Source organism: Mobula hypostoma, chromosome 3 (genome assembly GCF_963921235.1).
Source record: "Mobula hypostoma chromosome 3, sMobHyp1.1, whole genome shotgun sequence".
NCBI classification, from domain to species: Eukaryota; Metazoa; Chordata; class Chondrichthyes; order Myliobatiformes; family Myliobatidae; genus Mobula; species Mobula hypostoma.
The window spans coordinates 113,318,691-113,345,066 of record NC_086099.1 but is presented as its reverse complement, the minus strand read 5'-3'; the positions used below and the strand labels follow the sequence as shown (position 1 = coordinate 113,345,066).

The following is a 26,376-nucleotide window of genomic DNA, read 5'->3' as shown; positions in this document are numbered from 1 at the left end:
AAATCCTTTGGCATCTCCTCAAAGTTAGCCTTTCTCCAACCAAAAATCTCAATCCTAAGACCAGTCCTATCCTTCTCCATAATTACACTGAAACTAATGGTATTGTGATCACTTGACCCGAAGTGCTCCCCAACGCATACCTCCGTCACCTGCCCTGTCTCATTCCCTCACAGGAGATCCAACACTGCCCCTTCTCTAGCTGGTACCTCTATGTATTGCTGCAAAAAACTATCTTGCACACATTTGACAAACTCCAAACCATCCAGCCCTTTTACAGAATGGGCTTCCCAGTCTATGTGTGGAAAATTAAAATCTCCCACAATCACAACCTTCTGCTTACTACAAATATCTGCTATCTCTTTACAAATTTGCTCCTCCAGTTCTTGGTCCCCATTAGGTGGTCTATAATACACCCCTATAAGCGTCACTACACCTTTCCTATTCCTCAATTCCACCCAAATAGCCTCCCTAGACGAGTCCACTAATCTATCCTTCCAGAGCACCACTGTTATATTTTCTCTGACAAGCAATGCAACACCTCCCCCTCTTGACCCTCCTATTCTGTCACACCTGAAGCAACAAAATCTTGGAATATTTAGTTGCCAATCACACCCCTCCTGCAACCACATTTCACTAATAGCTACAACATCATATTTCCACTTATCAATTCATGCTCTAAGTTCATCCACCTTTCTTACAATGCTCCTAGCATTAAAATAGATGCATTTAAGAAATTTAATTTGATTTAAATTAATTTAAATTTAAACCAGACTTGTATTAAACATCGAAATCGAGCTTACATGCACCACTTTCCACACTCTCCGACCCAATGAGTGAAGAAGTTTCCCCTCATGTTCCCCTTAAACTTTTCACCTTTTACCCATGACACCTGGTTGTAGTCCCACTCAACCTCAGTGGAAAAAGCCTGCTTGCATTTACCCTATCTCTACCCCACATAATTTTGTATACCTTTATCCAATCTCCTTTCATTCTCCTGCCAGAGAAAGCAGGATCTCCCAGTGGCCACACATTTTAATTCCATGTCCCATTGCCATTCTGAAATGTCTATCCACGGCCTCCTCTACTGTCAAGATGAAGCCATACTCAGGTTGGAGGAACAACACCTTATATTCCGTCTGGGTAGCCTCCAACCTGATGGCATGAACATCATGAACGTCATTAACTTCCGTTAATGCCCCACCTCCCCTTCGTACCCTATCCCTTATTTATTTATTTATTATTATTATTATTTTCTCTCTCTTTCTCCCTCTTTTTTTTTCTCCCTCTGTCCCTCTCACTATAGCTCCTTGCCCATCCTTTGGGCTCCCCTCCCCTTTTCTTTCTCCCTAGGCCTCCCGTCCCATGATCCTCTCCCTTCTCCAGCCTTGTATCCCTTTTGCCAATAAACTTTCCAGCTCTTAGCTCCATCTCTCCCCCTCCTGTCTTCTCGGATCTCCCCCTCCCTCTCCCACTTTCAAATCTCTTACTATCTCTTCTTTCGGTTAGTCCTGATGAAGGGTCTCGGCCCCGAAATGTTGACTGTACCTCTTTCTATAGGCCTGCTGTGTTCACCAGCATTTCAGTTCAGTTCAGTTTTTGTTTATTGTCATTTAGAAATGAATACATTAAAAAATGATACAACGTTCCTCCAGAATGATATCACAAGAAAACACAGGATAAATCAAGACTAAAACTGACAAAACCACATAATTATAACATATAGTTACAACAGTGCAAAGCAATCCCATAATTTGATAAAGAGCACAGGCACGGTAAAAAAGAAAGTCTCAAAGTCCTGATAGATTCATCATCCCATGCAGGCGGCAGAAGGGAGGAACTCTCCCCGCCATAAACCTCCAAGCGCCGCCAACTCGCCGATGCAGCACCATTGGAAGCACCCGACCGCAGCGGGCTCTGAGTCCATTCGAAAACTTGGTGCCTCTGACCAGCCCCTCCGACACAGCCTCTCTGAGCACCGCCCTCTGTCGAGCGCTTCAACCCCACCCTGGTCGCCGAGCAACAATCAAAGCCGAGGACTCGGGGCCTTCTCCTCCGGAGATTCTGGACCACACAGTAGCAGCAGCAGTGAAGCAGGCATTTCAGAAGTTTCACCAGATGTTCCTCTGTGCTCTCACGTCCGTCTCCATCAAATCAGGATTGTGCACAGCACCCTACTTGACAAATAATAGACATCACCACTGGAGTGGCCGCTGCGAGCTGCATCGTGCCGCCATCTTCCCCAATTTTTATGTGTGTTGCTTTTATTCTTCTGTCTTCTATGGAAAACAGTCTTAGGCTATTCAATCTTTCTTGATAACTCCTGTTTCTCAGCTGTTTTTTTCCAGCTGATACAAATCGCACTGCAAACCATGATAGCCTTCCTCGCTGTTTACTATACCCTCAATCTTGGTGTCATCTGCAAATTTGCTGATCCAGTTAACCACATTATCATTCAGATTATTCATTTAGTCATCTGACTAACAACAATGCACCCAGCATCAATCCCTGCGGCACTCTACTGTTCACAGGCTTCCAGTCAGAGAAGCAACCATCTACAGTACTTGCTTTCTGGCTTCACCCGCAAAGTCAATGTCTAAACCAATTTATCTACTCCTCTTGAATGCCAAGTGACTTGAACCTTCTTGAGCAACTTCCCATGAGGGACTTATCATAATCCTTGTTAAAGTCCATGTTGACAACATGCAGTGCCTTGCCTTTATTCACTTTTCTGGTAACTTCCTTGAAAAACTCTTATGATTGGTTAAGTGTATCAATCCCTTCGAATACTAATAACTTTCCCACAACTCATGTCAGACTCACCAGCCTATAATTTCCTGGTTTATATTCAGAGCCTTTCTTAAATGCCCCCAATGTTACATTATGTTGGAAGATTTCAATATGCAGGTAGATTGGGGAAAATCAGGTTGGTGCTGGATTTTGAGTTGGGAATTTTTAGAATGCTGATGAAATAGCTTTTTAGAGTAGCTCGTAGTTGAGCCCAGTAGAGGATTAGGGTATCAGCTATTTTGGATTGGGTGTTGTGCAATGATCCGGAATTGATCAGAGAGCTTATGGTAAAAGAACCCTTAGGGGAAACGGATCATAATATGATCAAATTCACCCTGAATTTTGAGAAGGAGAAGCCAAGATCAGGTGTATCAGTATTACAGTGGAGTAAAGGAATTACAGAGGCATGAGAAAACAGTTGGTCAGAAAAGGACAATGGCAGCAATAACGGCAGAGCAGTAATGACTGGAATTTCTGGGAGCAATTCAGAAGGCACAGGATATGTACATCCCAAAAGGTAAAAGGGCAAGATGATACAGCCGTGGCTAACGAGAAAAGTCAAAGCCAACATAAAAGCCAAAAAGAGGGTATAAAATAGAGCAAAAATTAATGGAAAATTAGAGGATTGGGAAGCTTTCAAATAGCAATAGAAGACAACTAAAAAAGACATTAAGAAAGTAAAGATGGAATAGAAAAATAAGCGAGCTAATAGTGTTAAAGAGGATAGTCATGATCTTTCAAGAATCACTATGTCAAGGTGGATTGACCCGATGCAAGAGCGCAAATACCACAAACACAATAAAACAAGCAATATCTTATCAAACTTTACTCTTTATTCATAGCATGCTATGGGAGAAGTTACAGACTGATCTCCCAAAGAGCCAGTCCGGACACTACCCTCCCCTGAATCACAATTCTTCACGATTTATAACGTTGATCATCACGTAGGCAGGAAATCTTACAAATACGCGAGTTAAGACAGTTTTAGAATAGTTTCAATCACGTTAATAGTTTCGATTGTATGCTATTATATTTGATTATAGCAGCAGAGATACAGAGGAACAGATTGGGAGGCAGATTTTGGAAAGGTGCGAAAATAACAGGGTTGTTATCATTGGTGACTTTAACTTCCCTAATATTGATTGGCACCTGATTAGTTCCAAGGGTTTAGATGGGGCAGAGTTTGTTAAGTGTGTCCAGGACGTATTCCTGTCACAGTATGTGGACAGGCCGACTAGGGGGAGTGCCATACTAGATCTAGTACTAGGTAATGAACTGGGTCAGCTCACAGATCTCTCAGTGGGTGAGCATCTGGGGGACAGTGACCACGGCCTTTAGCATTATCATGGAAAAGGATAGAATCAGAAAGGACAGGAAAATTTTTAACTGGGGAAGGGCAAATTATGAGGCTATAAGGCTAGAACTAGCGGGTGTAAATTGGGATGATGTTTTTGTAGGGAAATGTACCGTGGACATGTGGTCGATGTTTAGTGATCTCTTGCAGGATGTTAGGAATAAATTTGTCCCGGTGAGGAAGATAAAAAATGGGAGGGTGAAGGAACCATGGGTGACAGGTGAGGAGGAAAATCTAGTCAGGTGGAAGAAGGCAGCATACATGAGGTTTAGGAAGCAAGGATCAGATGAGTCTATTGAGGAATATAGGGAAGCAAGAAAGGAGCTTAAGAAGGGGCTGAGAAGAGCAAGAAGGGGGCATGACAAGGCCTTGGCGAGTAGGGTAAAGGAAAACCCCAAGGCATTCTTCAATTATGTGAAGAAAAAAAGGATGACAGGAGTGAAGGTAGGACCAATGGGAGATAAAGGTGGGAAGATGTGCCTGGAGGCTGTGGAAGTGAGTGAGGTCCTCAATGAATACTTCTCTTCGGTATTCACCAATGAGAGGGAACTTGATGACAGGACAATATGAGTGAGGTTGATGTTCTGGAGCATGTTGATATTAAGGGAGAGGAGTTGGAGTTGTTAAAATACCTTAGGACAGATAAGTCCCCAGGGCCTGACGGAATATTCCCCAGGCTGCTCCACGAGGCGAGGGAAGAGATTGCTGAGCCTCTGGCTAGGATCTTTATGTCTTCGTTATCCACGGGAATGGTACTGGAGGATTGGAGGGAGGCGAATGTTGTCCCCTTGTTCAAAAAAGGCAGTAGGGATAGTCCAGGTAATTATAGACCAGTGAGCCTTACATCTGTGGTGGGAAAGCTGTTGGAAAAGATTCTTAGAGATAGGATCTCTGGGCATTTAGAGAATCATGGTCTGATCAGGGACAGTCAGCATGGCTTTGTGAAGGGCAGGTTGTGTCTAACAAGCCTGATAGAGTTCTTTGAGGAGGTGACCAGGCATATAGATGAGGGTAGTGCAGTGGATGTGATCTATACGGATTTTAGTAAGGCATTTGACAAGGTTCCACACAATAGGCTTATTCAGAAAGTCAGAAGGCATGGGATCCAGGGAAGTTTGGCCAGGTGGATTCAGAATTGGCTTGCCTGCAGAAGGCAGAGGGTGATGGTGGAGGGAGTACATTCAGATTGGAGGATTGTGAGTAGTGGTGTCCTACAAAGATCTGTTCTGGGACCTCTACTTTTCGTGATTTTTATTAACGACCTGGATGTGGGGGTAGAAGGGTGGGTTGGCAAGTTTGCAGACGACACAGGTGTTGGTGGTGTTGTAGATAGTGTAGAGGATTGTCAAAGATTGCAGAGAGACATTGATAGGATGCAGAAGTGGGCTGAGAAGTGGCAGATGGAGTTCAACCCGGAGAAGTGTGAGGTGGTACACTTTGGAAGGACAAATTCCAAGGCAGAGTACAAAGTAAATGGCAGGATACTTGGTAGTGTAGAGGAGCAGAGGGATCTGGGGGTACATGTCCACAGATCCCTGAAAGTTGCCTCACAGGTGGATAGGGTAGTTAAGAAAGCTTATGGGGTTTTAGCTTTCATAAGTCGAGGGATAGAGTTGAAGAGTCGCGATGTAAAGATGCAGCTTTATAAAACTCTGGTTAGGCCACACTTGGAGTACTGTGTCCAGTTCTGGTCGCCTCACTATAGGAAGGATGTGGAAGCATTGGAAAGGGTACAGAGGAGATTCACCAAGATGCTGCCTGGTTTAGAGAGTATGCGTTATGATCAGAGATTAAGGGAGCTAGGGCTTTACTCTTTGGAGAGAAGGAGGATGAGAGGAGACATGATAGAGGTATACAAGATAATAAGAGGAATAGCTAGAGTGGATAGCCAGCGCCTCTTCCCCAGGGCACCACTGCTCAATACAAGAGGACATGGCTTTAAGGTAAGGGGTGGGGAAGTTCAAGGGGGATATTAGAGGAAGGTTTTTTACTCAGAGAGTGGTTGGTGCATGGAATACACTACCTGAGTCAGTGGTGGAGGCAGATACACTAGTGAAATTTAAGAGACTACTAGATAGGTATATGGAGGAATTTAAGGCGTGGGGTTATATGGGAGGCAGGGTTTGAGGGTCGGCACAACATTGTGGGCCGAATGGCCTGTACTGTGCTGTACTATGCTATGTTCTAATATACTATTAGATGTAAAATCATCATTGGTTAGTTATAATTATTCTCTGCCAAAGCTAGCCTGGATACAACATTAGTTCCTTATATTGACACCTTCCGCTTTCTCTCGAACGTTCTGTCCCCTACGCTATCCTTCCCATATTTAGTTACACCTTGAGATGTTCTAGCGTTTTCAGAGAACAATGTCTGGTATGTTACCTGTTGCTGGGTAGGGTTTCTTTCTGACTTGCCCAGTGACAGTAACATAAGGTACTCATAAGGTAATTAATCATTAGCTAATCATTGTTCTTAGTCTATACCCATATCATTCCCCCCTTTTATCATATCATGATAACCGATTAAATTGGGGTCGAAAAGGGCATCATCAGCCTTTCCATGAAAATTCTACAGCCAACATTTAGGCAAATCATTATCACACAACACACAATAATTATAACAATGAGAACACTCAGCCCTGCAGTAAATAAGACCCCCAAGATCCTCCCAGCAACCATCCTAATCAACCATCCCCTTTCTTAGAACCTTGTCTGAAGTCATCCAATTGTTTCTTAATAGACTGGATGGCATGGGTTAAATTGTATAATTCATCAGTAACATGGGTGATGCATTTGTCTCCGACTATAGCGCATACCCCACCACTGGGCTAACTGATAATCCACAGCATACCTGGTTTGTTGTGCGTAGAGTTGTAGCTCCACCAATTCTCTGTTAACAGCTTCCAGGCCTTCCACCGTACTGTTTCCCAATGCCGTTAGTCCACAAGTGAGGTAGTTGTGGTTCCTGCCGAACCCCCGGAGAGAGAAGGCTCAGAAGCCCATAGCCCAGAGAAGAGTCTAGAGTAACAAGATTCCTCCTGTCAGCACAGAATTCCTTGCTTACGGCTCGAACTATCAGTCGTCGTCGAACGTGGGCATTCTGAGGGCAGAGAACAGAGAGTGGTCCAATTGTTCCTGCTGCCGAGAGGGTAGGTAGAGTGGTGGTGGCCGTAATATAGGTGCTGTTAAACAAGAACACGTATCCTGTCTTGGCCTGGTAGCAAGAATTCTTACAAATTACTATTTTATCATACCATAAGTACTCCTCGGGATACAGGGAGGATCATTCAAAAGTCCCTGAACCAGCTGACACGTGAGTCCCATTACAATATCCAGATACATACTGAATTCCCTTAGAGAGGGCACGCATTGTTCTTGGATACATTCGCAAGAGAATATTCCCTTGTCTATCTTACATCAGTGGTCCAAACAATGTCTCTTCGGGCAAGGTATTTCCCGGGGTACCCTGGCGAAAATGCATCCCCATCCCTTTCCCATGAAACTGAAGGGATAATCCCTGGTGCTTCGACAGCGTGTACTAGGTACCCACTCTTCCCTGTCCCCCACTGCATGCCATTTTGCAGGTCCCCAAACACTCAGGATCCGCGGCATAGTTATCACCTATTCCCTCAATACATTTTCCCCTAGTCCCTCTTTGAAACTTTCCCTCTATCCCTTTAACATTCTGCCCCTGATCTGTCCTCCACTAATAGGTCATGTTCTATCCAGACTAGCCCTGACAGGTTAGCTACAAACCGTGCTTCTACAGACTGTACCAAAGGATAACATGCAGTACGTTTACCATGCAGCTGTTGGTGTGCTCGATAAAACAAGTTGTCCTCTAAAGAATCGATTACAACACACAACAAAGAAATAAGTCCAGAAATGGTTAATTGCGGCCTGGGAGCCATCTTTTGCAGTCACTGAGGTGTATCCAATGTTCCTGGCCTTGTGCTTTAACCGCCGTCAGTGTTTGCAGTACTATCTGGAATGGAGCTTTCCACCGGGGTCCAAGTTTGGGATGCTCCCAATCCCTGATCAGTACTGGATCTCCAATTTCAACTCCGGCCACTCCGTTCCTTGCCCTCTGGAATCCTTAAGGCTATTCTTTACCTGAGAGTGGAGAATCTTTAGAGAGGATGTTTGTTGGCGAAAGTACTTCTGCAATTCATCCCCCCCTGACATTAAGGTCAATTTGGATGGGAGGCTGCGTGTTAGCGTCCCATGGGGTCCTTCTAGGACGTTCATAAACAATTTCAGCTGCAGATACCCTTGTAGTGGAATGTAGGGTAATTCTCATATGGTGTAAAGCTAACGGAAGGACCTTCAGCCGGCTTACTCCGGTTTCAGACATTAACTTAGCCAGCTTACTTTTCAGGGTGCTGTTGGCCCGTTCCACTATTCCTGCAGCCTTCAGGTGGTAGGCACAATGAAACTGCTATTAAATGTGCAGCACCTCACATAGCTCTTTATTTATTTTTCCCACAAAATAAGGGCCATTCTCCGAACTTATCTGTCTGGGTACCCCGAATCTTGGTATAATCTCCGTAAGTACAACCTTACCACTGTGGAAGCTTTTATTATTGGTGGTCGGAAAGACTTCAATCCATCTACTGAACACATCTACAATCACTAAACAATACTTATAACAGTGTATACGCGGTAATTTGATAAAATCAAGCTGAATACATTCAAAAGGACCACTTGGCAAGGGGGTTTTTCCTGGGGCACATTTTACTCTTTTTCCTGCGTTTGTCTTTTGGCAAATCAAACAGGTTTGTATTTTTGCTGTGGCAGCCTCCTCCAGCCTTGGGTGCCACCATGTGCAGAGCAAAATATTACTTATTCTCTCCTTGCTAAGGTGGGTGTCCATATGCAGGCAATCAATAAGCATTGGTAACAAAACATCAGGAATACAAACTTGGCCAACTGGGGTATGCCAGAGGCCTGTGGACACCGAATGCACACATCCGTGTGTCTTCCAGAGTTGTTTTTCTGAATCGGGGCATACCCCTGGAGTTTTTGAACTGTAGCCCTGTCTGGAATGCCCGGCGCTCGGGGTGATTTAGTCGTGGTGAAGGCCAGTCGCTCTGCAGTTGAAACTATAATAATCGCCTCCTGCGCAGCCTGCTTGGCTGCCAATTCGGCCCTGTTGTTTCCTTTAGTCACTACAGATTCGTCTTTTAGATGAGCCGAACATTTAATAATGGCCAATTGGGAGTATAGCCTGGAGGAGATTCTTTACATACGTGGCATTCTGGATGGGGGTCCCGGAGGAGGTGAGAAACCCCCGCTATGCCCAGAGTTGCCCAAAATCATGGGCCACCCCAAATGCGTAGTGAGAGTCTGTATAAACATAGGCCTTTTTGTCCTTGGCTAAAATACAGGCGCAAGTGAGAGCAAGAAGTTCTGCTTTTTGGGTAGAGACTGAGGGCTGGAGAGCTCCACTTTCGAGCGTGTGGTCATCGCCGACAACATCGTAGCCGCAGAGGACGTTCCCCAGTCTCAGAGATGGTGGAACTGCCATCCACGTATACGGCAAGTTGTTGCCCTGGAATAGCTGTGTCTGAGAGGACGGGGCGTGATGAGGTGAGAAAATGGTTCTGAAGCGGACAGTCATGAGGAGGTTCTGTCAACTCAACGGGGGCCGACTCTAAAAATGTAGCGGGGTTGATGGCATTACAGTATGCAAAGGTGAGGAGTGGGTTATTAAGTAATGCTATTTCATAGTGGCTTAGTCTGGCCTGGGTGAGATGTTGGGTCTGGTGGGAGGTCAGCAGGGTTACAATGGTATGGGACTGTAACTGGCTGTTGGGGAGTGATGTTGGAAGCAGCCATAATTAGGGAGTAAATGGCCGGGAGCATCTGCGTGGGGTGGGGGGCGGGGGTGTAATCCCTGTGCTACAGGGTCTAACTTAGTGGAATAATAGGCAACAGGCCTATGCCTATCCCCATGAGTCTGAATGAGCACTGCAGTGGTGTAGCCATCTAAAACATTCACAAAAACTGGAACGGATGGTCATAGAGTGGGCGCCCTCGAGAGCAATTTTTTCAATTCCTCAAAGGTTTCTTTCTGTTGCTCAGTTAGTTCTAGAGGCCCCTTAAGCATACTGGAAGCCAGAGGGCTCAAATGTCTTGTATACAGAGCAACATTTGAAATCCACTGTCTACAAAAGTTTACCAGGCAAAGGAAAGCATGCATGGCTTTCGGTGTAGTGGGCAGGGGGGTTGCAAGGATTGGGAGTCACCCTTTCAGGAGTGTGCTGCCTTTTGGTTGCACTCAAAAGGGTTCCTAGAAATCTCACTTGCCTTTGGGCTCTCTTTACTTTTTGGGGTGGAATCACGTGTCCCTATGAATGCAGGGCATTCAGAAGTGTATTGATGTCATGTGTATTTGATGTCTCTGACGGGCTTGCCAGTAGGAGGTCGTCTACGTACTATATTACCGTAGAGCCCCCGGAAAATTGTAAATCTCTAAGCTGCCTATGCAATATCTGTGAGAAAATGATGGAAGAGTGCACAAAACCTTGGGCTAACCTAGTCCAAGTGTACTGCTGATCTTGAAAGGTAAATGCAAAAAGGTACTGCGACTCAGGAGCAAGGGGAATTGCAAAAAATGTATGCTGCAGATCTACTATGGTAAAAATTTGGGAGTCCGGTGGAATGCTGCTTAAAATCGTAGCAGGATTAGGGACTACCGGATGTACAGGCTGCACAATTTCATTAATCATATGGAGATCCTGCACTAACCGCCAATCTGGCCTTCCAGGCTTTGGAACCAGCAAGATAGGAGTATTGCAAGGGGGCTGGCTTGGGACTAGAATGCTCTGCTTACAGAAGGATTCTATGAGATGGATTATGCCTTCAACCGCCTCTTTCTTGAAACTGGGGCAAGGCATTGCTGGCATTATAAGCGGCATCTCCATTGTAGGTTGCATAAAGGGAGCAGAAGCGTTCCCAAGAATCGCTGCCATCTTCCCCCGCAGCATTCGAGGACACTGCACTGCGGGGCACTGCAAGGCCTCTCTTAGAGCCTTCTTTATGTTATTCACCTGGTCTGCGCTGGAAAAGGACTGCCAATTGGCATGATTTCCCAAAGCTACCTGCCATCTTTCCTGCTCACTGGTGGTAAGAGCCATGCAGCACAAGCTAAAAACATCCTGGGGAGTTGCCTGAAACATTTGGATTGTGCCATTCGTATAATCGATAAATCCCTCGGGATCATTTTTCCTGTTTGGGGCCTGGTTTATGATCATACACATTTCTTGGGGCTTCCAAGGAGTATAAACCTGTATACTAGTCTCTTGGCCCGGCTGTCCTGCTTTAGGATTGGGAATGGTCCTGTTAGGAAATTGCCTTGGGATCCCACTCCCTCTGGGTCTCATAGGACTTGCCATTACCTTGTCTAGCATAGCATAGGTGGTGGTCTAGGGTCTCCGGGATCGTCATTATCAGCACCGGAGTCATAGTCAGTATCGGTCTCAGGGTCTACCAGGGGCCCGTCTCCGACGAGAAGGTTTCATCACCTCCTAGTCTTGCGCCTATTACCTTTCCTTTGCCGAAGTTGTCCCATGGTTCGGGAGGCTATTGGGCTTGAGGAGGTTGTATTCTGAGATGGCTGGGGTTGGGTAGTGGTAACGTCATATGGGGGTGGCGGCGCCGTGGGCTGGGGTAGGGTGCACCAGACCTCCTCCTCACTCTCATTATCATCAAACAGCATGGGCAGTCCAGACAGGTCAAGAGGTACCTCAATTTTACTTTTGCCGGCTTCATCCTTACCTTATCGTCTGTCCTTAACTTGCCTATCTTTCGTCTCCCTATCCTGTTTTCCCTTATTCGTATCATAATCCTCACACAGTCCTTTTAATATCTCCCACAATTTCAAATTTCCTACATGTCACATACACTAATCCCTCTTCGACGTGCATTGTACTCCCAACTACTTTGCTTAGATCTATTATTTAATTCTTCGGCCATTTTTCTCCAATTGGACATTAAAACGTTCCAGCAACATACATCAAAGTTGCTGGTGAACGCAGCAGGCCAAGCAGCATCTATAGGAAGAGGTGCAGTCGACGTTTCAGGCCGAGACCCTTCGTCAGGACTAACTGAAGGAAGAGTAAGTAAGGGATTTGAAAGCTGGAGGGGGAGGGGGAGATGCAAAATGATAGGAGAAGACAGGAGAGGGAGGGATAGAGCCGAGAGCTGGACAGGTGATAGGCAAAAGGGGATACGAGAGGATCATGGGACAGGAGGTCCGGGAAGAAAGACGGGGGGGGGGGTGACCCAGAGGATGGGCAAGAGGCATATTCAGAGGGACAGAGGGAGAAAAAGGAGAGTGAGAGAAAGAATGTGTGCATAAAAATGAGTAACAGATGGGGTACGAGGGGGAGGTGGGGCCTTAGCGGAAGTCAGAGAAGTCAATGTTCATGCCATCAGGTTGAAGGCTACCCAGACGGAATATAAGGTGTTGTTCCTCCAACCTGAGTGTGGCTTCATCTTTACAGTAGAGGAGGCCGTGGATAGACATGTCAGAATGGGAATGGGATGTGGAATTAAAATGTGTGGCCACTGGGAGATCCTACTTTCTCTGGCGGACAGAGCGTAGATGTTCAGCAAAGCGGTCTCCCAGTCTGCGTCGGGTCTCACCAATATATAAAAGGCCACATCGGGAGCACCGGACGCAGTATATCACCCCAGTCGACTCTCAGGTGAAGTGATGCCTCACCTGGAAGGTCTGTTTGGGGCCCTGAAAGGTGGTAAGGGAGGAAGTGTAAGGGCATGTGTAGCACTTGTTCCGCTTACACGGATAAGTGCCAGGAGGGAGATCAGTGGGGAGGGATGGGAAGGACGAATGGACAAGGGAGTTGTGTAGGGAGCGATCCCTGCGGAATGCAGAGAGAGGTGGGGAGGGAAAGATGTGCTTAGTGGTGGGATCCCGTTGGAGGTGGCGGAAGTTACGGAGAATAATATGTTGGACCCGGAGGCTGGTGGGGTGGTAGGTGAGGACCAGGGGAACCCTATTCCTAGTGGGGTGGTGGGAGGACGGAGTGAGAGCAGATGTACGTGAAATGGGGGAGATGCGTTTAAGAGCAGAGTTGATAGTGGAGGAAGGGAAGCCCCTTTCTTTAAAAAATGAAGACATCTCCCTCGTCCTAGAATGAAAAGCCTCATCCTGAGAGCAGATGCGGCGGAGACGGAGGAATTGCGAGAAGGGGATGGCGTTTTTGCAAGAGACAGGGTGAGAAGAGGAATAGTCCAGATAGCTGTGAGAGTCAGTAGGCTTATAGTAGACATCAGTGGATAAGCTGTCTCCAGAGACAGAGACAGAAAGATCTAGAAAGGGGAGGGAGGTGTCAGAAATGGACCAGGTAAACTTGAGGGCAGGGTGAAAGTTGGAGGCAAAGTTAATAAAGTCAACGAGTTCTGCATGCGTGCAGAAAGCAGCGCCAATGCAGCGCCAATGCAGTCGTCAATGTAGCGAAGGAAAAATGGGGGACAGATACCAGAATAGGCATGGAACATAGATTGTTCCACAAACCCAACAAAAAGGCAGGCATAGCTAGGACCCATACGGGTGCCCATAGCTACACCTTTAGTTTGGAGGAAATGGGAGGAGCAAAAGGAGAAATTATTAAGAGTAAGGACTAATTCCGCTAGACGGAGCAGAGTGGTGGTAGAGGGGAACTGATTAGGTCTGGAATCCAAAAAGAAGCGTAAAGCTTTGAGACCTTCCTGATGGGGGATGGAAGTATATAAGGACTGGACATCCATGGTGAAAATAAAGCGGTGGGGGCCAGGGAACTTAAAATCATCGAAAAGTTTAAGAGCGTGAGAAGTGTCACGAACATAGGTCGGAAGGGATTGAACAAGGGGTGATAAAACAGTGTCGAGGTATGCAGAAACGAGTTCGGTGGGGCAGGAGCAAGCTGAGACAATAGGTCGGCCAGGACAGGCAGGTTTGTGGATCTTGGGTAGGAGGTAGAAACGGGAAGTGCGGGGTGTGGGAACTATAAGGTTGGTAGCAGTGGATGGGAGATCCCCTGAGCGGATAAAGTCGGTGATAGTGTGGGAGACAATGGCCTGGTGCTCCTTAGTGGGGTCACGATCGAGGGGTAAATAGGAGGTATCCGCGAGTTGTCGCTGTGCCTCGGCAAGGTAGAGGTCAGTACGCCAGACTGCAACAGCACCCCGCTTATCAGCGGGTTTAATAATAAGGTTAGGATTAGTGCGGAGGGAGTGGAGAGCAGAGCGTTCCGAAGGAGTGAGGTTGGAATGGGGACAAAGTGCGGTGAAGTCTAGACGGTTGATGTCCCGTCGGCAGTTGGCAATAAAGAGATCCAGAGCAGGCAGAAGACCAGAGCGGGGTGTCCATGAAGAAGAGGAGGGTTGAAGACGGGAGAAGGGGTCATCAGTGGGGGTGGAAGAGTCCTTGCCGAAGAAGTAGGCTCGGAGACGGAGACGGCGGAAGAAAAGTTCCGCATCATGGCGAACACGGAACTCACTGAGGTGTGGGCGAAGGGGGACAAAGGTGAGGCCCTTACTGAGAACAGAGCGTTCTGCCTCCGACAGTTGAAGGTCGGAGGGGATGGTAAAGACCCGGCACGGAATAGAGCTGGGATCAGAGGGGGGAGGGGGGAGGCTGGATGAAGCCACACTCAGGTTGGAGGAACAACACCTTATATTCCGTCTGGGTAGCCTCCAACCTGATGGCATGAACATTGACTTCTCTAACTTCCGCTAAGGCCCCACCTCCCCCTCGTACCCCATCTGTTACTCATTTTTATGCACACATTCTTTCTCTCACTCTCCTTTTTCTCCCTCTGTCCCTCTGAATATGCCTCTTGCCCATCCTCTGGGTCACCCCCCCCCCGTCTTTCTTCCCGGACCTCCTGTCCCATGATCCTCTTGTATCCCCTTTTGCCTATCACCTGTCCAGCTCTCGGCTCTATCCCTCCCCCTCCTGTCTTCTCCTATCATTTTGCATCTCCCCCTCCCCCTCCAGCTTTCAAATCCCTTACTCACTCTTCCTTCAGTTAGTCCTGACGAAGGGTCTCGGCCTGAAACGTCGACTGCGCCTCTTCCTATAGATGCTGCTTGGCCTGCTGCGTTCACCAGCAACTTTGATGTATGTTGCTTGAATTTCCAGCATCTGCAGAATTCCTGTTGTTTGCGATTAAAACGTTCCATTTTTGTCCGGCATTACATTTCAAAATTGCTTCCTCTGCCTTCAAACATTTATCTAAGTCCCAGGTCCCACCCGAAGGCCAAATTTCACTACCCAATTTCTGATTTAGGCATGCCGATAACCTTCGGTAATCATTTTCTCTTTCAGGGTCATCTGTACATAATTTAAATAATAGCGTGTTATTTACTGTCTTATCTAATGTTTGCCCCATACTTCCTAGTTGGGTGGGTCAGCCGCCTCCTTTTCTCACATCCACTTCAGGGTCCTGACCTTCACGTGGGGGATTTCCCCTCTCAACAACCGGTCTAAGGCTGGATGCTGATACTTCAGAGTGAGGCCTTACCACCATATAACCTATAAACCATATTCCCCATTAATCTTGTGCCGTGTCTCTCTGCATCCACTTCAGGGTCCTGACCTTCGTGTGGGGGATTTTCCTTCTTAACAACTGGTCTAAGGCTGGATGTTGAGACAGGCAAATTGTCGTAAGCGTACCCCAAAACATATTTACAACATCCGGATAGACTACAGGGGAGAGCCCCTTCCCCTGTGTTTGGCCAAACTTCTGCTCTGTCCTGTGCTGGTCAATTTACTGCGCTACACACCCCGGCCCCCCCACATCAATTAGAATGGTCACTAACTTCAAAATGTAATAGGTTACTGCTACTAACCCACTGCCCAATTCGCGGTGATGCGCCCAAAGAAAAATGTTCTTGATCACAGTTGATGATCCACTGCCCAATTCTTCAGCACCCACAGACTTTAATACTCACCAATACCTAGTCGGGTCCTCTGTTACCCCGCAGACTTTAATACTCACAATACCTAGTCTCTGTTAGCCTGAATCTTCTGACCTGTGGTACTCGGGCTATCCTCAACTCAGGTTTCGGAAGGAGTCCGTCAGAGGATTACCCACCAGATGAAGGGGTCGTCAAGGTGGACAATTAATGAGAGAGATCAAGGTAAATCTTACCCTGTGGGCCCATCCGTCTCGGGTCACTGCCACTGAACCGATCACTGACGCCATCTCACGGGGATGCCTCGTCTTGGACTTCTGGCTGGCTCGCCAAATTGTCAAAGGCAGATCGACCCAATGCAAGAGTGCAAATACCACAAAAACAATAAAACGAGCAATATCAAACTTTACTCTTTATTCATAGCATGCTATGGGGGAAGTTACAGACTGATCTCCCAAAGAGCCAGTCCGGACACTACCCTCCCCGAATCACAATTCTTCACAATTTATAACATTGATCATCACGTAGGCAGGAAATCTTACAATTACGCGAGTTAAGACAGTTTTAGGATAGATTCGATTACATGTTAATAATTTCAATCTTATGCTATTAGATGTAAAATCATCATTGGTTAGTTATAATTATTTTCTGCCAAAGCCAGCCTGGATACAACATCAGTTCCTTGTATAGACACTTTCCCCTTTCTCTCGAACATTCGGTCCCCTATGCTATCCTTCCCGTATTTAGTTATACCTTGAGATGTTCTAGCATTTTCAGAGAACAATATCTGTTGTTGGGTAGGGTTTCTTTCTGACTTGCCCAGCGACAGTAACATAAGGTAATTGATCATTGTTCTTAGTCTATACCTTGTTTGTTACATACACCTGTTAGGGTGCATTCTCCAGTTACCTTATAAGGTAACCGTAGCCTTCAGCCAAGAGCAGATGTCATCAGGTGGTTCCCAACCTTCACCGAGTGTTTCGACCTGTAACCACGACACTCTCCACATATACCCATATTTACCTATCCCTCTACTCTATGAACTAGATTTTGAAATGGTTCTGGCAGACTGGAAAATTGCAAATGTCACGCCACTCTTCAATAAAGGCGAGGAAGAAAGGACATTATAAGCCAGTTAGTCTGACCTCAATGGTTGTGAAGATGTTGAGGTAGATTGTAAAGGATGTGGTTACAGGGTACTTAGAGGCACATGATAAAATAGGCTGTAGTCTGCATGGTTTCCTCAAGGGAAAATCTTGCCTGGCAAATCTGTTGGAATTCTATGAAGAAATAACAAGCAGGATAGACAAAGGAGAATCAGTTGACGCTGTGTGCTTGGATTTTCAGAAGATTTTTGACAAGCCGCATACACGAGGCTGCTGAACAAACTGTGAGACCATGGTATTATAGGAATGATTCTAGCCTGGATAAAACATTGGCTGTCTGGCAGGAGACAAAGGGCGGAAATAAAGGGGCCCTTTTCTTGTTGGCTGCCAGTGTCTAGTGGTGTTCCACAGGAGTCCGTGTTGGAACCAGTTCTTTTTACATTATAAATGATTTGGATGATGGAATTTATGGCTTTGTTGCAAAGATTGCACATGATACGACATTATCTGGAGGGTCAGATGGTTTTGAGGAAGTCAAAACCAAGAGAAAGACAGACCAGGGAAACTTCTTTTTCCCTTGTTAGGGGGAAGAGAGAGAGCCTGTGGTATTTCGGATTACCAGGTTGAACAAGTAGTCTTTGGGGTACTGCAGGTCCGTGTCTTTTATTGATGCTTTGCTGCATGCTTGAGTGCTCGGGGGGGGGAGGGGGTGCACCAATGCTTTTTTGCTGGTGGGGGAGGGTGGTTGTTTCCTTGCTGTTGCTTGTGCGTGGGAGGGGGAGCTGGAGTGGGGGCTTTGGAGTTCTAAGGTTTAACTGTCATTCGTTCTTTGGGGCATTCCTCTGTTTTCATGGATGTTTGCGAAGAAACAGGTTTTCAGGATGTATATTGTATACGTTTCTTGACATTAAATGTACCTATTGAAACCTATTGAAACAGATTAGCAGAATGGCAAAGAAATGGCCGATGGAATGCAGTTGTGTTGGGAAGTGTATGGTTATGCACGTTGGTAGAAGAAATGAAAGGGTTGACTATTTTCTAAATGGAGAGAAAATATAAGAACGGAGGTGCAAAGGGACTTGGGAGTCCTTGTGCAGGATTCCCTAAAGGTTAATTTGCAGGTTTAGTCTTTGGTAAGGAAGGAAAATGCGATGTTAGCATTCATTTTAAGAGGGCTAGATTATAAACGCAAGAGTGTAATGTTGACACTTTATAACGCACTGGTGATGCCTCACTTGGAGTATTGTGAGCAGTTTTGGGCCCCTTATCTTAGAAAGAATGTGCTGAAACTGGAGAGGGTTCAAAGTTCACAAAAATGATTCCAGGATTGAATGGCTTGTCATTTGAAGAGCGTTTGTTGGCTCTGGGCCTGTTATCACTGGAATACAGTATATGTATATTTAAGGAAGAGGTTGATAGATTCTTGATTGGTCAGGGCATGAAGGGATAGGGGAGAGAAGGCAGGAGATTCGGGCTGAGAGGGAAAATGGATCAGCCATGGTAAAACGGTGGCGCAAACTCAATGGGCCAAAGGACTGAATTCTGCTCCGATACCTTATGGTCTTATGCTCTGTGGTCTTAAACAGCAGAATAACGTTGGCTAACCTTCAGTCCTCTGGTCTTTCTCCTGTCACTAAGGATGATTTAAACATCTCTGCTAGGGCCCTGGCAATTTCTGCTCTTGCCTGCCCTAGGGTATGAGGGAACATTTGTCAGGGCCTGGGGATTTACCTGCCCTCACCCTGATTTGCCTCAGGATAGTAAACTTCTTGGTAATCTGTACAGTGCCAATGAAGTTGATGTTGCTTTGCCTCACTTTTATAGACTGTCTACTGTGCAAATACAGATGAAAAAAAAACTTAGTTAAGATCTGTTTTGGCTTTACACGTGGATTACCATTCTGATCTTCCAGAGGATCAATTTTGTCCCTTGCAATTCTTTTGCTATTAGCATATCTGTAGAATCCTTCACTTTGTTTGAAAGGACAACCTCATGACCTCTGGAGAAACATTGTATCATTTCTTAATACATGCATTATTAAATGACAATAAAAGAGGACTGTGTGTCCTCATAATCTAATCTAATCTAATGACTCTTTTTAGCCCTTCTGTTTTCTTAAGTGTTCACTTGCATTTATTTTGACTCCTTAAGCACCTCATTTGTTCTTACAAGTTATGTACTTCCTTTTTTTTTCTTAATCAGTGCCTCAATAGCTCTTGAATTTCAAGGTTCCCTTCACAGGCACATTTAAGCTTTGTATTCTCAAAATTTCACTTTTGAAGGCCTCCCGCTTACCAATGGACACTTTTCCAGAAAACAGACTGTCCCTATCCACACTTGCCAGATCATTTCTGATACCATTGTTACGTACCCCATAACTGGGTTGCCAAACCAGCAGAAATGGACCACTTAGTTGGAGTCTGGATTACTGGAACTAAGAAAGTTTTATTAAAGAAATAAGCAACACGGTACTCTAATCAAAAGGATATAAATGCAACAGTTTAGCAATGAATAAACACACATGTACACAGAACTAGGATAATCGGATCAATCAAGCTCTATTTCAGTCTAGGGGTAAAATGATCAGTCATCAAGTGACACAGAGTTCAGTTCAATTCAGTTCACAGTAATCGCCGTCGTGTCGTTGGGGAGAGAGAGAGAACGAATAAACATGCAAATCGGATTCCAAACAGCCCTTCGATATTCCTCGCAGTTAGCTTTCGGGTGAGCCCTTTGTAATGTCTTCCGAGGTCACCGACTGTGACCCCTCCGTTCCAGATACGATCGTTCTTCTGCGGTGAACCCGGCACCCAGGCAAGGGCGGACACACACACCAGGTTCCCGCCCAACTGTATCTTTCCGCCTTGTGCGTCTATGGCTGGTCCCGCGACCAGACCTCCAAAAACTCCCACCAACTTGTTGGGGGGCACACCGCTTTCAGGGTCTGGTTACCTCGTGGAGTCGTGTGTCTGTTGCCTTAGCGAACCTGGCCCTTTTTATCCCCCTGCTGGGGTATCGCCTGTCCATCAAACTTCAAACAGTTCAGGGTTCAAAGCCACCGGTCTCTGACAATACTCGGAACCATGTCTCCTTTCGGTAATCTCTCTCGTCTCTCTCTTATTAGCACCTTGCATGTTCCCCCATTGTCCTCTTATCGGCATCAATCTTCTGATAACTGGTTCTTTTGTCACACCATCAAAAATTGGCCTTTTTCTAAATTAGAATCTCATCCCACGGACCGGACCTATCTTATTGAATATTTACTTTGAATGTAATGGCATTGTGATCACTAGATGAAATTTCTGTCATCTGCCCTGTGTCATTCCCTAATAGCAAATCAAGTATTGCGCACTGTCTAGTTGGGACTGATTAAGGAAAGTTTCTTGAACATATGTGACCAACTCTATCGCATCTAGTCCTTTTACATTATAGGATTCCCACTCAATATGTGGAGAGTTAAAATCACCTCCTATAACATCCTTGTGTTTCTTGCAACAGTCTGTGATCACACCACAAATTTATTCCTCTAAATCCCTCGGGCTGTAATATAGTCCCATTAACATGGCCTTCCTTATTTTTCAGTTCCACCCATAATGCATCACCAGATGAGTTCTCCAGTCTGTCCTGATTTACTACTGCCACAATATTTTCCCTGATTCGTAACGCCACTCCTTCTCCATTTAATCCCTCCCGTTCTGTCATGTTTAAAACAATGGAACCCCGGAATATTGAGCTACCATTTCTGCCCCTCCTGCAACCAAGTCTCACCAATGACTGCAATATCATAATTCTAAGTGTTGATCCATGTCCTGAGCTCATCCGCCTTTCCTATGATACTTGGATTGAAATATATACAGCTCAAGACACTAGTCACACCATGCTGAACTTTTTGATCCTGACTTTGTCTGAGGTCTGAACAACATCTATCTCCACAACCTCTCTATTAACTGTTCTGGCACTTTAGTTCCCATCCCCCGCAACTCTAGTTTAAACTCCATCATACAACACCAGCAAACCATCCCACAAGCATATTAGTCTCCTTCTGGTTCACGTGAAAACTGTCTGTTCTGTAGAGGTTCCACCTTCCCTGTAAGAGAACTCAATGATCCATAAGTTTTATGCCCTCGCTCCTATTCTAACTCCTTGACCGCGTGTTAAACTGTGTACTCTTCCTGTTTCTGGCCTCACTAGCACATGACATGAGTAGCAATCCTGATACCACAATCCTGAAGATCCTGACCTTTAATTTAGCATCTACCTCCCTGAACTCCCTTTGCAGAAACTTGTCACTCTTACTACATATGTCATTGGTACATGGACCACTACCTCTGGCTGTTTACCCTCCCACTTAATAATGCTGAGGACTCGATCCAAGATGTCGTAGACTTTAGCACCCTAGAGGCAACATACTATTCAGGAATCTTGTTCACATCCACAGAACTTCCTTTCTGTTCTCCTAACTAACGAATTCCCTATCACCACAGCTTGCCTCTTCTCTCACCTTCCCTTCTAATTCACAGTCAGACTCAGTGCCAGAAACCTGACCTTTATGACTTTCCATTGCTAGGTCATTGCCCCCCACCCTGTCAATGGTATCCAAAGTGATATACCTGTTGTTGAGAGATTGATCACAGGGGTACTATCCATTGGCTGTTTAACCCCTTTCCCCTTCCTGCCTGTCACCCAGTTTCCTGTGTCCTGCACCTTGGATGTAACCAGCTCAGTATCACATCGTCAGCTTCCTGTATGATCTGGAGTTCATACATTTCCAGCTCCATCTCCTTAAAGGAGATTGTTAGAAGCTACAGCTGGATGCACTTCTCACACGTGTAGTTGTTAGGGACACTGGAGGTCTCCCTACCTTTCCACATTTTGCAAAAGAAACATTCCACTATTCACACTGGCATTTCTACTGTTCTAACTGAGCACATGTAAAGAAAGGGTTAGGGGAACTCTACCTACTCTGACTGAAGCCTCTCTTCACTAAAGCCTGGAAGAGCTAAAGCCTCAAAATCTCCACTCTAACTTTGCCCACTCCTATGATGGCCGCTCCGCTTGCTCCTGCCTTACTTTAATTTGTTCTTGCTAATCAATCCTGAATGCTGATTGGCCGCTGCTCAAAACTCCAATACTATTTTCTACTTTTCTATTTGATCAGTGAACCTGAGTAAATTATGTCTTCTCAGGTTTCCAATCTTTCGGATTGGCCTTTCCTCAAATCTCCAAAATGGCTTTTTCTAATGGAATGTTGCATGAATTCTTTATTAGAATAAGAAAGTTGATTAAAATGGTATTGGGGTTTTGAGAAAATTTCTGCTGAAAAATTAACTAAGACAACAAGAATCTCTAAATGACCATTTTAGCCTACTGCTTTTGAAACATCAGTTTGCTTACTTTTTTAAGTGCAGTTGACATAGAGGTATGAGAGAAGAAGAGGCAAATTATCTTAAGGGTATGAGATGTTTTAAACAAGCATCTCAATATTATTCTGTTCAGATATTTACTGTAGTTGTATTGTACATTGAATTTGATTTTTGGCATTAAAAATTATATTACAAGTAATATTGCATTTTTGTACCTGATTGTAATCAAATGTAAACCTTAAACTTGTACCTTTTACCTAATGAATTTGATGTGATAAATGATAAAAGATTTTGTTTTCAAGGTTGGGATGGCCCGCCACCACCTCGTGGATGTGAAGTATTTGTGGGAAAGATTCCTCGGGACATGTACGAGGATGAATTGGTACCTGTGTTCCAGAGAGCAGGAAAAATTTTTGAGTTTAGACTGATGATGGAATTCAGTGGTGAGAATCGAGGTTATGCATTTGTTATGTATACTACAAGAGAAGAAGCCCAGAATGCAATCAAAATGCTGAACAATTTTGAAATTCGTCCTGGAAAATTTATTGGTGTCTGTGTTAGCTTGGACAACTGTAGACTGTTCATTGGAGCAATTCCAAAAGAGAAAAAAAAAGATGAAATCCTGGAAGAGATGAAAAAGGTTACTGAAAGTGTTGTTGATGTCATTGTCTACCCCAGTGCCACTGACAAGACAAAGAACCGTGGATTTGCATTTGTGGAATATGAATCTCACAGAGCTGCTGCAATGGCCAGAAGAAAGCTTATTCCAGGTACTGGAATTGTTTTAGAAGTAATTTAATTAATTAGCAGATCTTCACTGTTGAATCACCAATTTTACCAACTATAAATTTATTTTTTATTAATGTCACAAGAAATTCTATGGAGAGCTTAACTTGTGGACTGGTGTTCAGTTTTTAAAGTAAGCTTTAATGGGAGTCTAATAGGAAAAAAATGAAGGTAACATCTGAGTGCTGGTTGATTCTTGGTTTTTCTTAGATTTTATGTGCAGTACATGAACAGGTCCCTCAGGTAACTTATTGCTTTTTACTTATGGTGTTTATAAATCATGGCTAATAATCAAGCTCTGCAAAATAGAGCCTAATGACTCCAAATTGCAGTGCCACAGTTCAAGACCCTAATCTGTGCACCAGCCTTGTACTTCTGCATAACCATTTAAAAACGAATAGAATTATGGTCACGAGACCCAAAGTGCTCTCTGACAGACAGTTCTTCAATGCTTTTGCTTGCCCCAGATGATTCCCCAGGCGGAGGTCTAATGTTGCAGCATCTCTATTAGGTTACTTGGATAGACTTCACAAATTCCACTCTAAGCCTTTTACATGGCTGTGTCTGAAAAGAAATTGAAATTTCGCACTAATACTACCCTATTATGTCGTGGGCCATATCCCTGCCTACCATATGGCTCTTACCTAAACACTGTCATCATATCTGCTTCTGCCATTTCCTCTGTCAACACAACCAAGCATCTACCACTCTTTTGTGATAAAAAGTTTTCTTGTAGTAGTCATAGGAACATACAGCACAATTTAGTCCTCTCACCTTAAGGCGGTGCCTTCACGTACTTGACATTTTCATGTTGGATTAAAGATTTTATTTTCTGCTCATAATTTCATTTACTTTGTCGGGTTTCCTCTCAGCCTCTGATGCTCCAGAGAAAACAGTCTAAGTTGGTTCAAGCAACACAGATCAAAGTTGCTGGTGAACGCAGCAGGCCGGGCAGCATCTCTAGGAAGAGGTACAGTCGACGTTTCGGGCCGAGACCCTTTGTCAGGACTAACTGAAAGAAGAGCTAGTAAGAGATTTAAAAGTGGGAGGGGAGGGGGAGATCCAAAATGATAGGAGAAGACAGGAGAGGGAGGGATGGAGCCAAGAGCTGGACAGTTGATTGGCAAAAGGGATATAAGAGGATCATGGGACAGGAGGCTCAGGGAGAAAGAAAAGGGGGAGGGGGGAACCCACAGAATGGGCAAGGGGACAGAAGGAGAAAAAGGAGAGAGAGAGAGAGAGAGAAAAAGAATGTGTGTATATAAATAAATAACAGATGTAGTACGAGGGGGAGGTGGGGCATTAGCGGAAGTTTGAGAAGTCATTGTTCATGCCATCAGGTTGGAGGCTATCCAGATAGAATATAAGGTGTTGTTCCTCCAACCTGAGTGTGGCTTCATCTTTACAGTAGAGGAGGCCGTGGATAGACATATCAGAACGGGAATGGGACGTGGAATTAAAATGTGTGGCCACTGGGAGATCCTTACTCAGGTTGGAGGAACAATACCTTATATTCCGTCTGAGTAGCCTCCAACCTGATGGCATGATATCCACGGCCTCCTCTACTGTTGGTTCAACCTCTCTTCATGAGACGATAAGGCATAGGAGCAGAATTAGGCCATTCAGCCCATTGAGTCTGCTCAGCCATTCCATGATGGCTGATTCCCAGATCCCACTCAACCCTATAGACCTGCCTACTCCCCATATCCTTTGATGCCCTGACTGATCAGGAAACTATCAACTTCCACCTTAAATATACCGCAGTGTGTGACAGAGTATTCCACAGATTTACTGCTGTCTAGCTAAAAAAAATTCCTCCTTACCTCTGTTCGAAAGGGTCACCCTTCAATTTTGAGACTGTGCCCTCGAGTTCTGGATATCCCCACCATAGGAAACATTCTCTCCACATCCACCCTATCTAGTCCTTTCAACATTCAGTAGGTTTCAATGAGATCCCTACGCAGTCTTCTGAATTCCAGTCAACACAGGCACAAAGCTGCCAAATGCTCCTCATAGGCTAACCCCTTCATTCCCAGAATAATCCTTGTTAACCTCCTCTGGACTCTCTCCAATGACAACACATCCTTTCTGAGATATGGGCACAACACTGTTGCAGTACTCCAAGTGCAGCCTGACAAGTGTCTTATAAAGCCACAGCACCATCTCCTTGCTTTTATACTCTATTCCCCTTGAAATAACTGCCAACATTGTAATTGCCTTCTTTACTCAACCTGTAGATTAACCTCTGGGAGTCTTGCACGAGGACTCCTAAGTCCCTCTGCGCCTCTATTTGAACCTTCTCCCCAATTTGATAATAGTTAGATAAAAGACTTTCTTTTGCTCTTTTACCAAAATGCATTATCACATATTTCCTAACACTGTGTTCCATCTGGCATTTTTTTTTTGCCCATTCTTTCAATTTAGACCATAGGAGACCATAACACATAGGAGCAGAATTAGGCTATTTGGCCCATTGAGTCTGCTCCGCCATTCAATCATGGCTGATCCTTTTATTTCTCTCTTCCTCAAACACATTTCCCAGCCTTCTCTCTGTAACCTTTGATGCAATGTCCAATCAAGAACCTATCAATCTCTGCCTTAAATACACCCAACGACCTGGCCTTCACAGCTGTACGTGGCAACAAATTCCACAAATTCACTGCGCTCTGGCCAAAGAAATTTCTCCACATCACTGTTTTTAGTGGACGCCCCTCTATCGTGAGGCTGTGCCTTCTTGTCCTGGTCTCTCCCACCATGGGAAACATCCTTTCCACATCTACTCTGTCTAGGCCTTTCAACATTCGAAATATTTCAATGAGATCCCTCCTCATCTTTCTAAATTCCAGCGAATACAGACCCAGAGCCATGAAACGTTCCTCATATGATAAAACTTTCATTCCTGGAATCATCCTTGTGATCCTTCTTTGGACCTTCTCCAATGCGAGCACATCTCTTCTAAGATGAGGAGCCCAAAACTGTACACAATACTCAAGGTGAGGCCTCACCTCAGCATCACATCCCTGCTCTTGTATTCTAGGCCTCTTGAAATGAAT

At 45.1% G+C, this 26,376-nt stretch overlaps 1 protein-coding gene across 1 annotated transcript in view; it reads left to right on the top strand.

Annotated features, from left to right (window-relative positions):
* Window positions 1–26,376, top strand: part of rbm46 (RNA binding motif protein 46) — a 91,019-nt gene that overhangs the window by 12,037 nt on the left and 52,606 nt on the right. Inside the window, exon 2 of the mRNA XM_063042238.1 lies at window positions 22,840–23,307. Coding sequence (XP_062898308.1) covers window positions 22,840–23,307 — 468 coding nt within the window. The remainder of the gene's footprint in view (window positions 1–22,839; window positions 23,308–26,376) is intronic.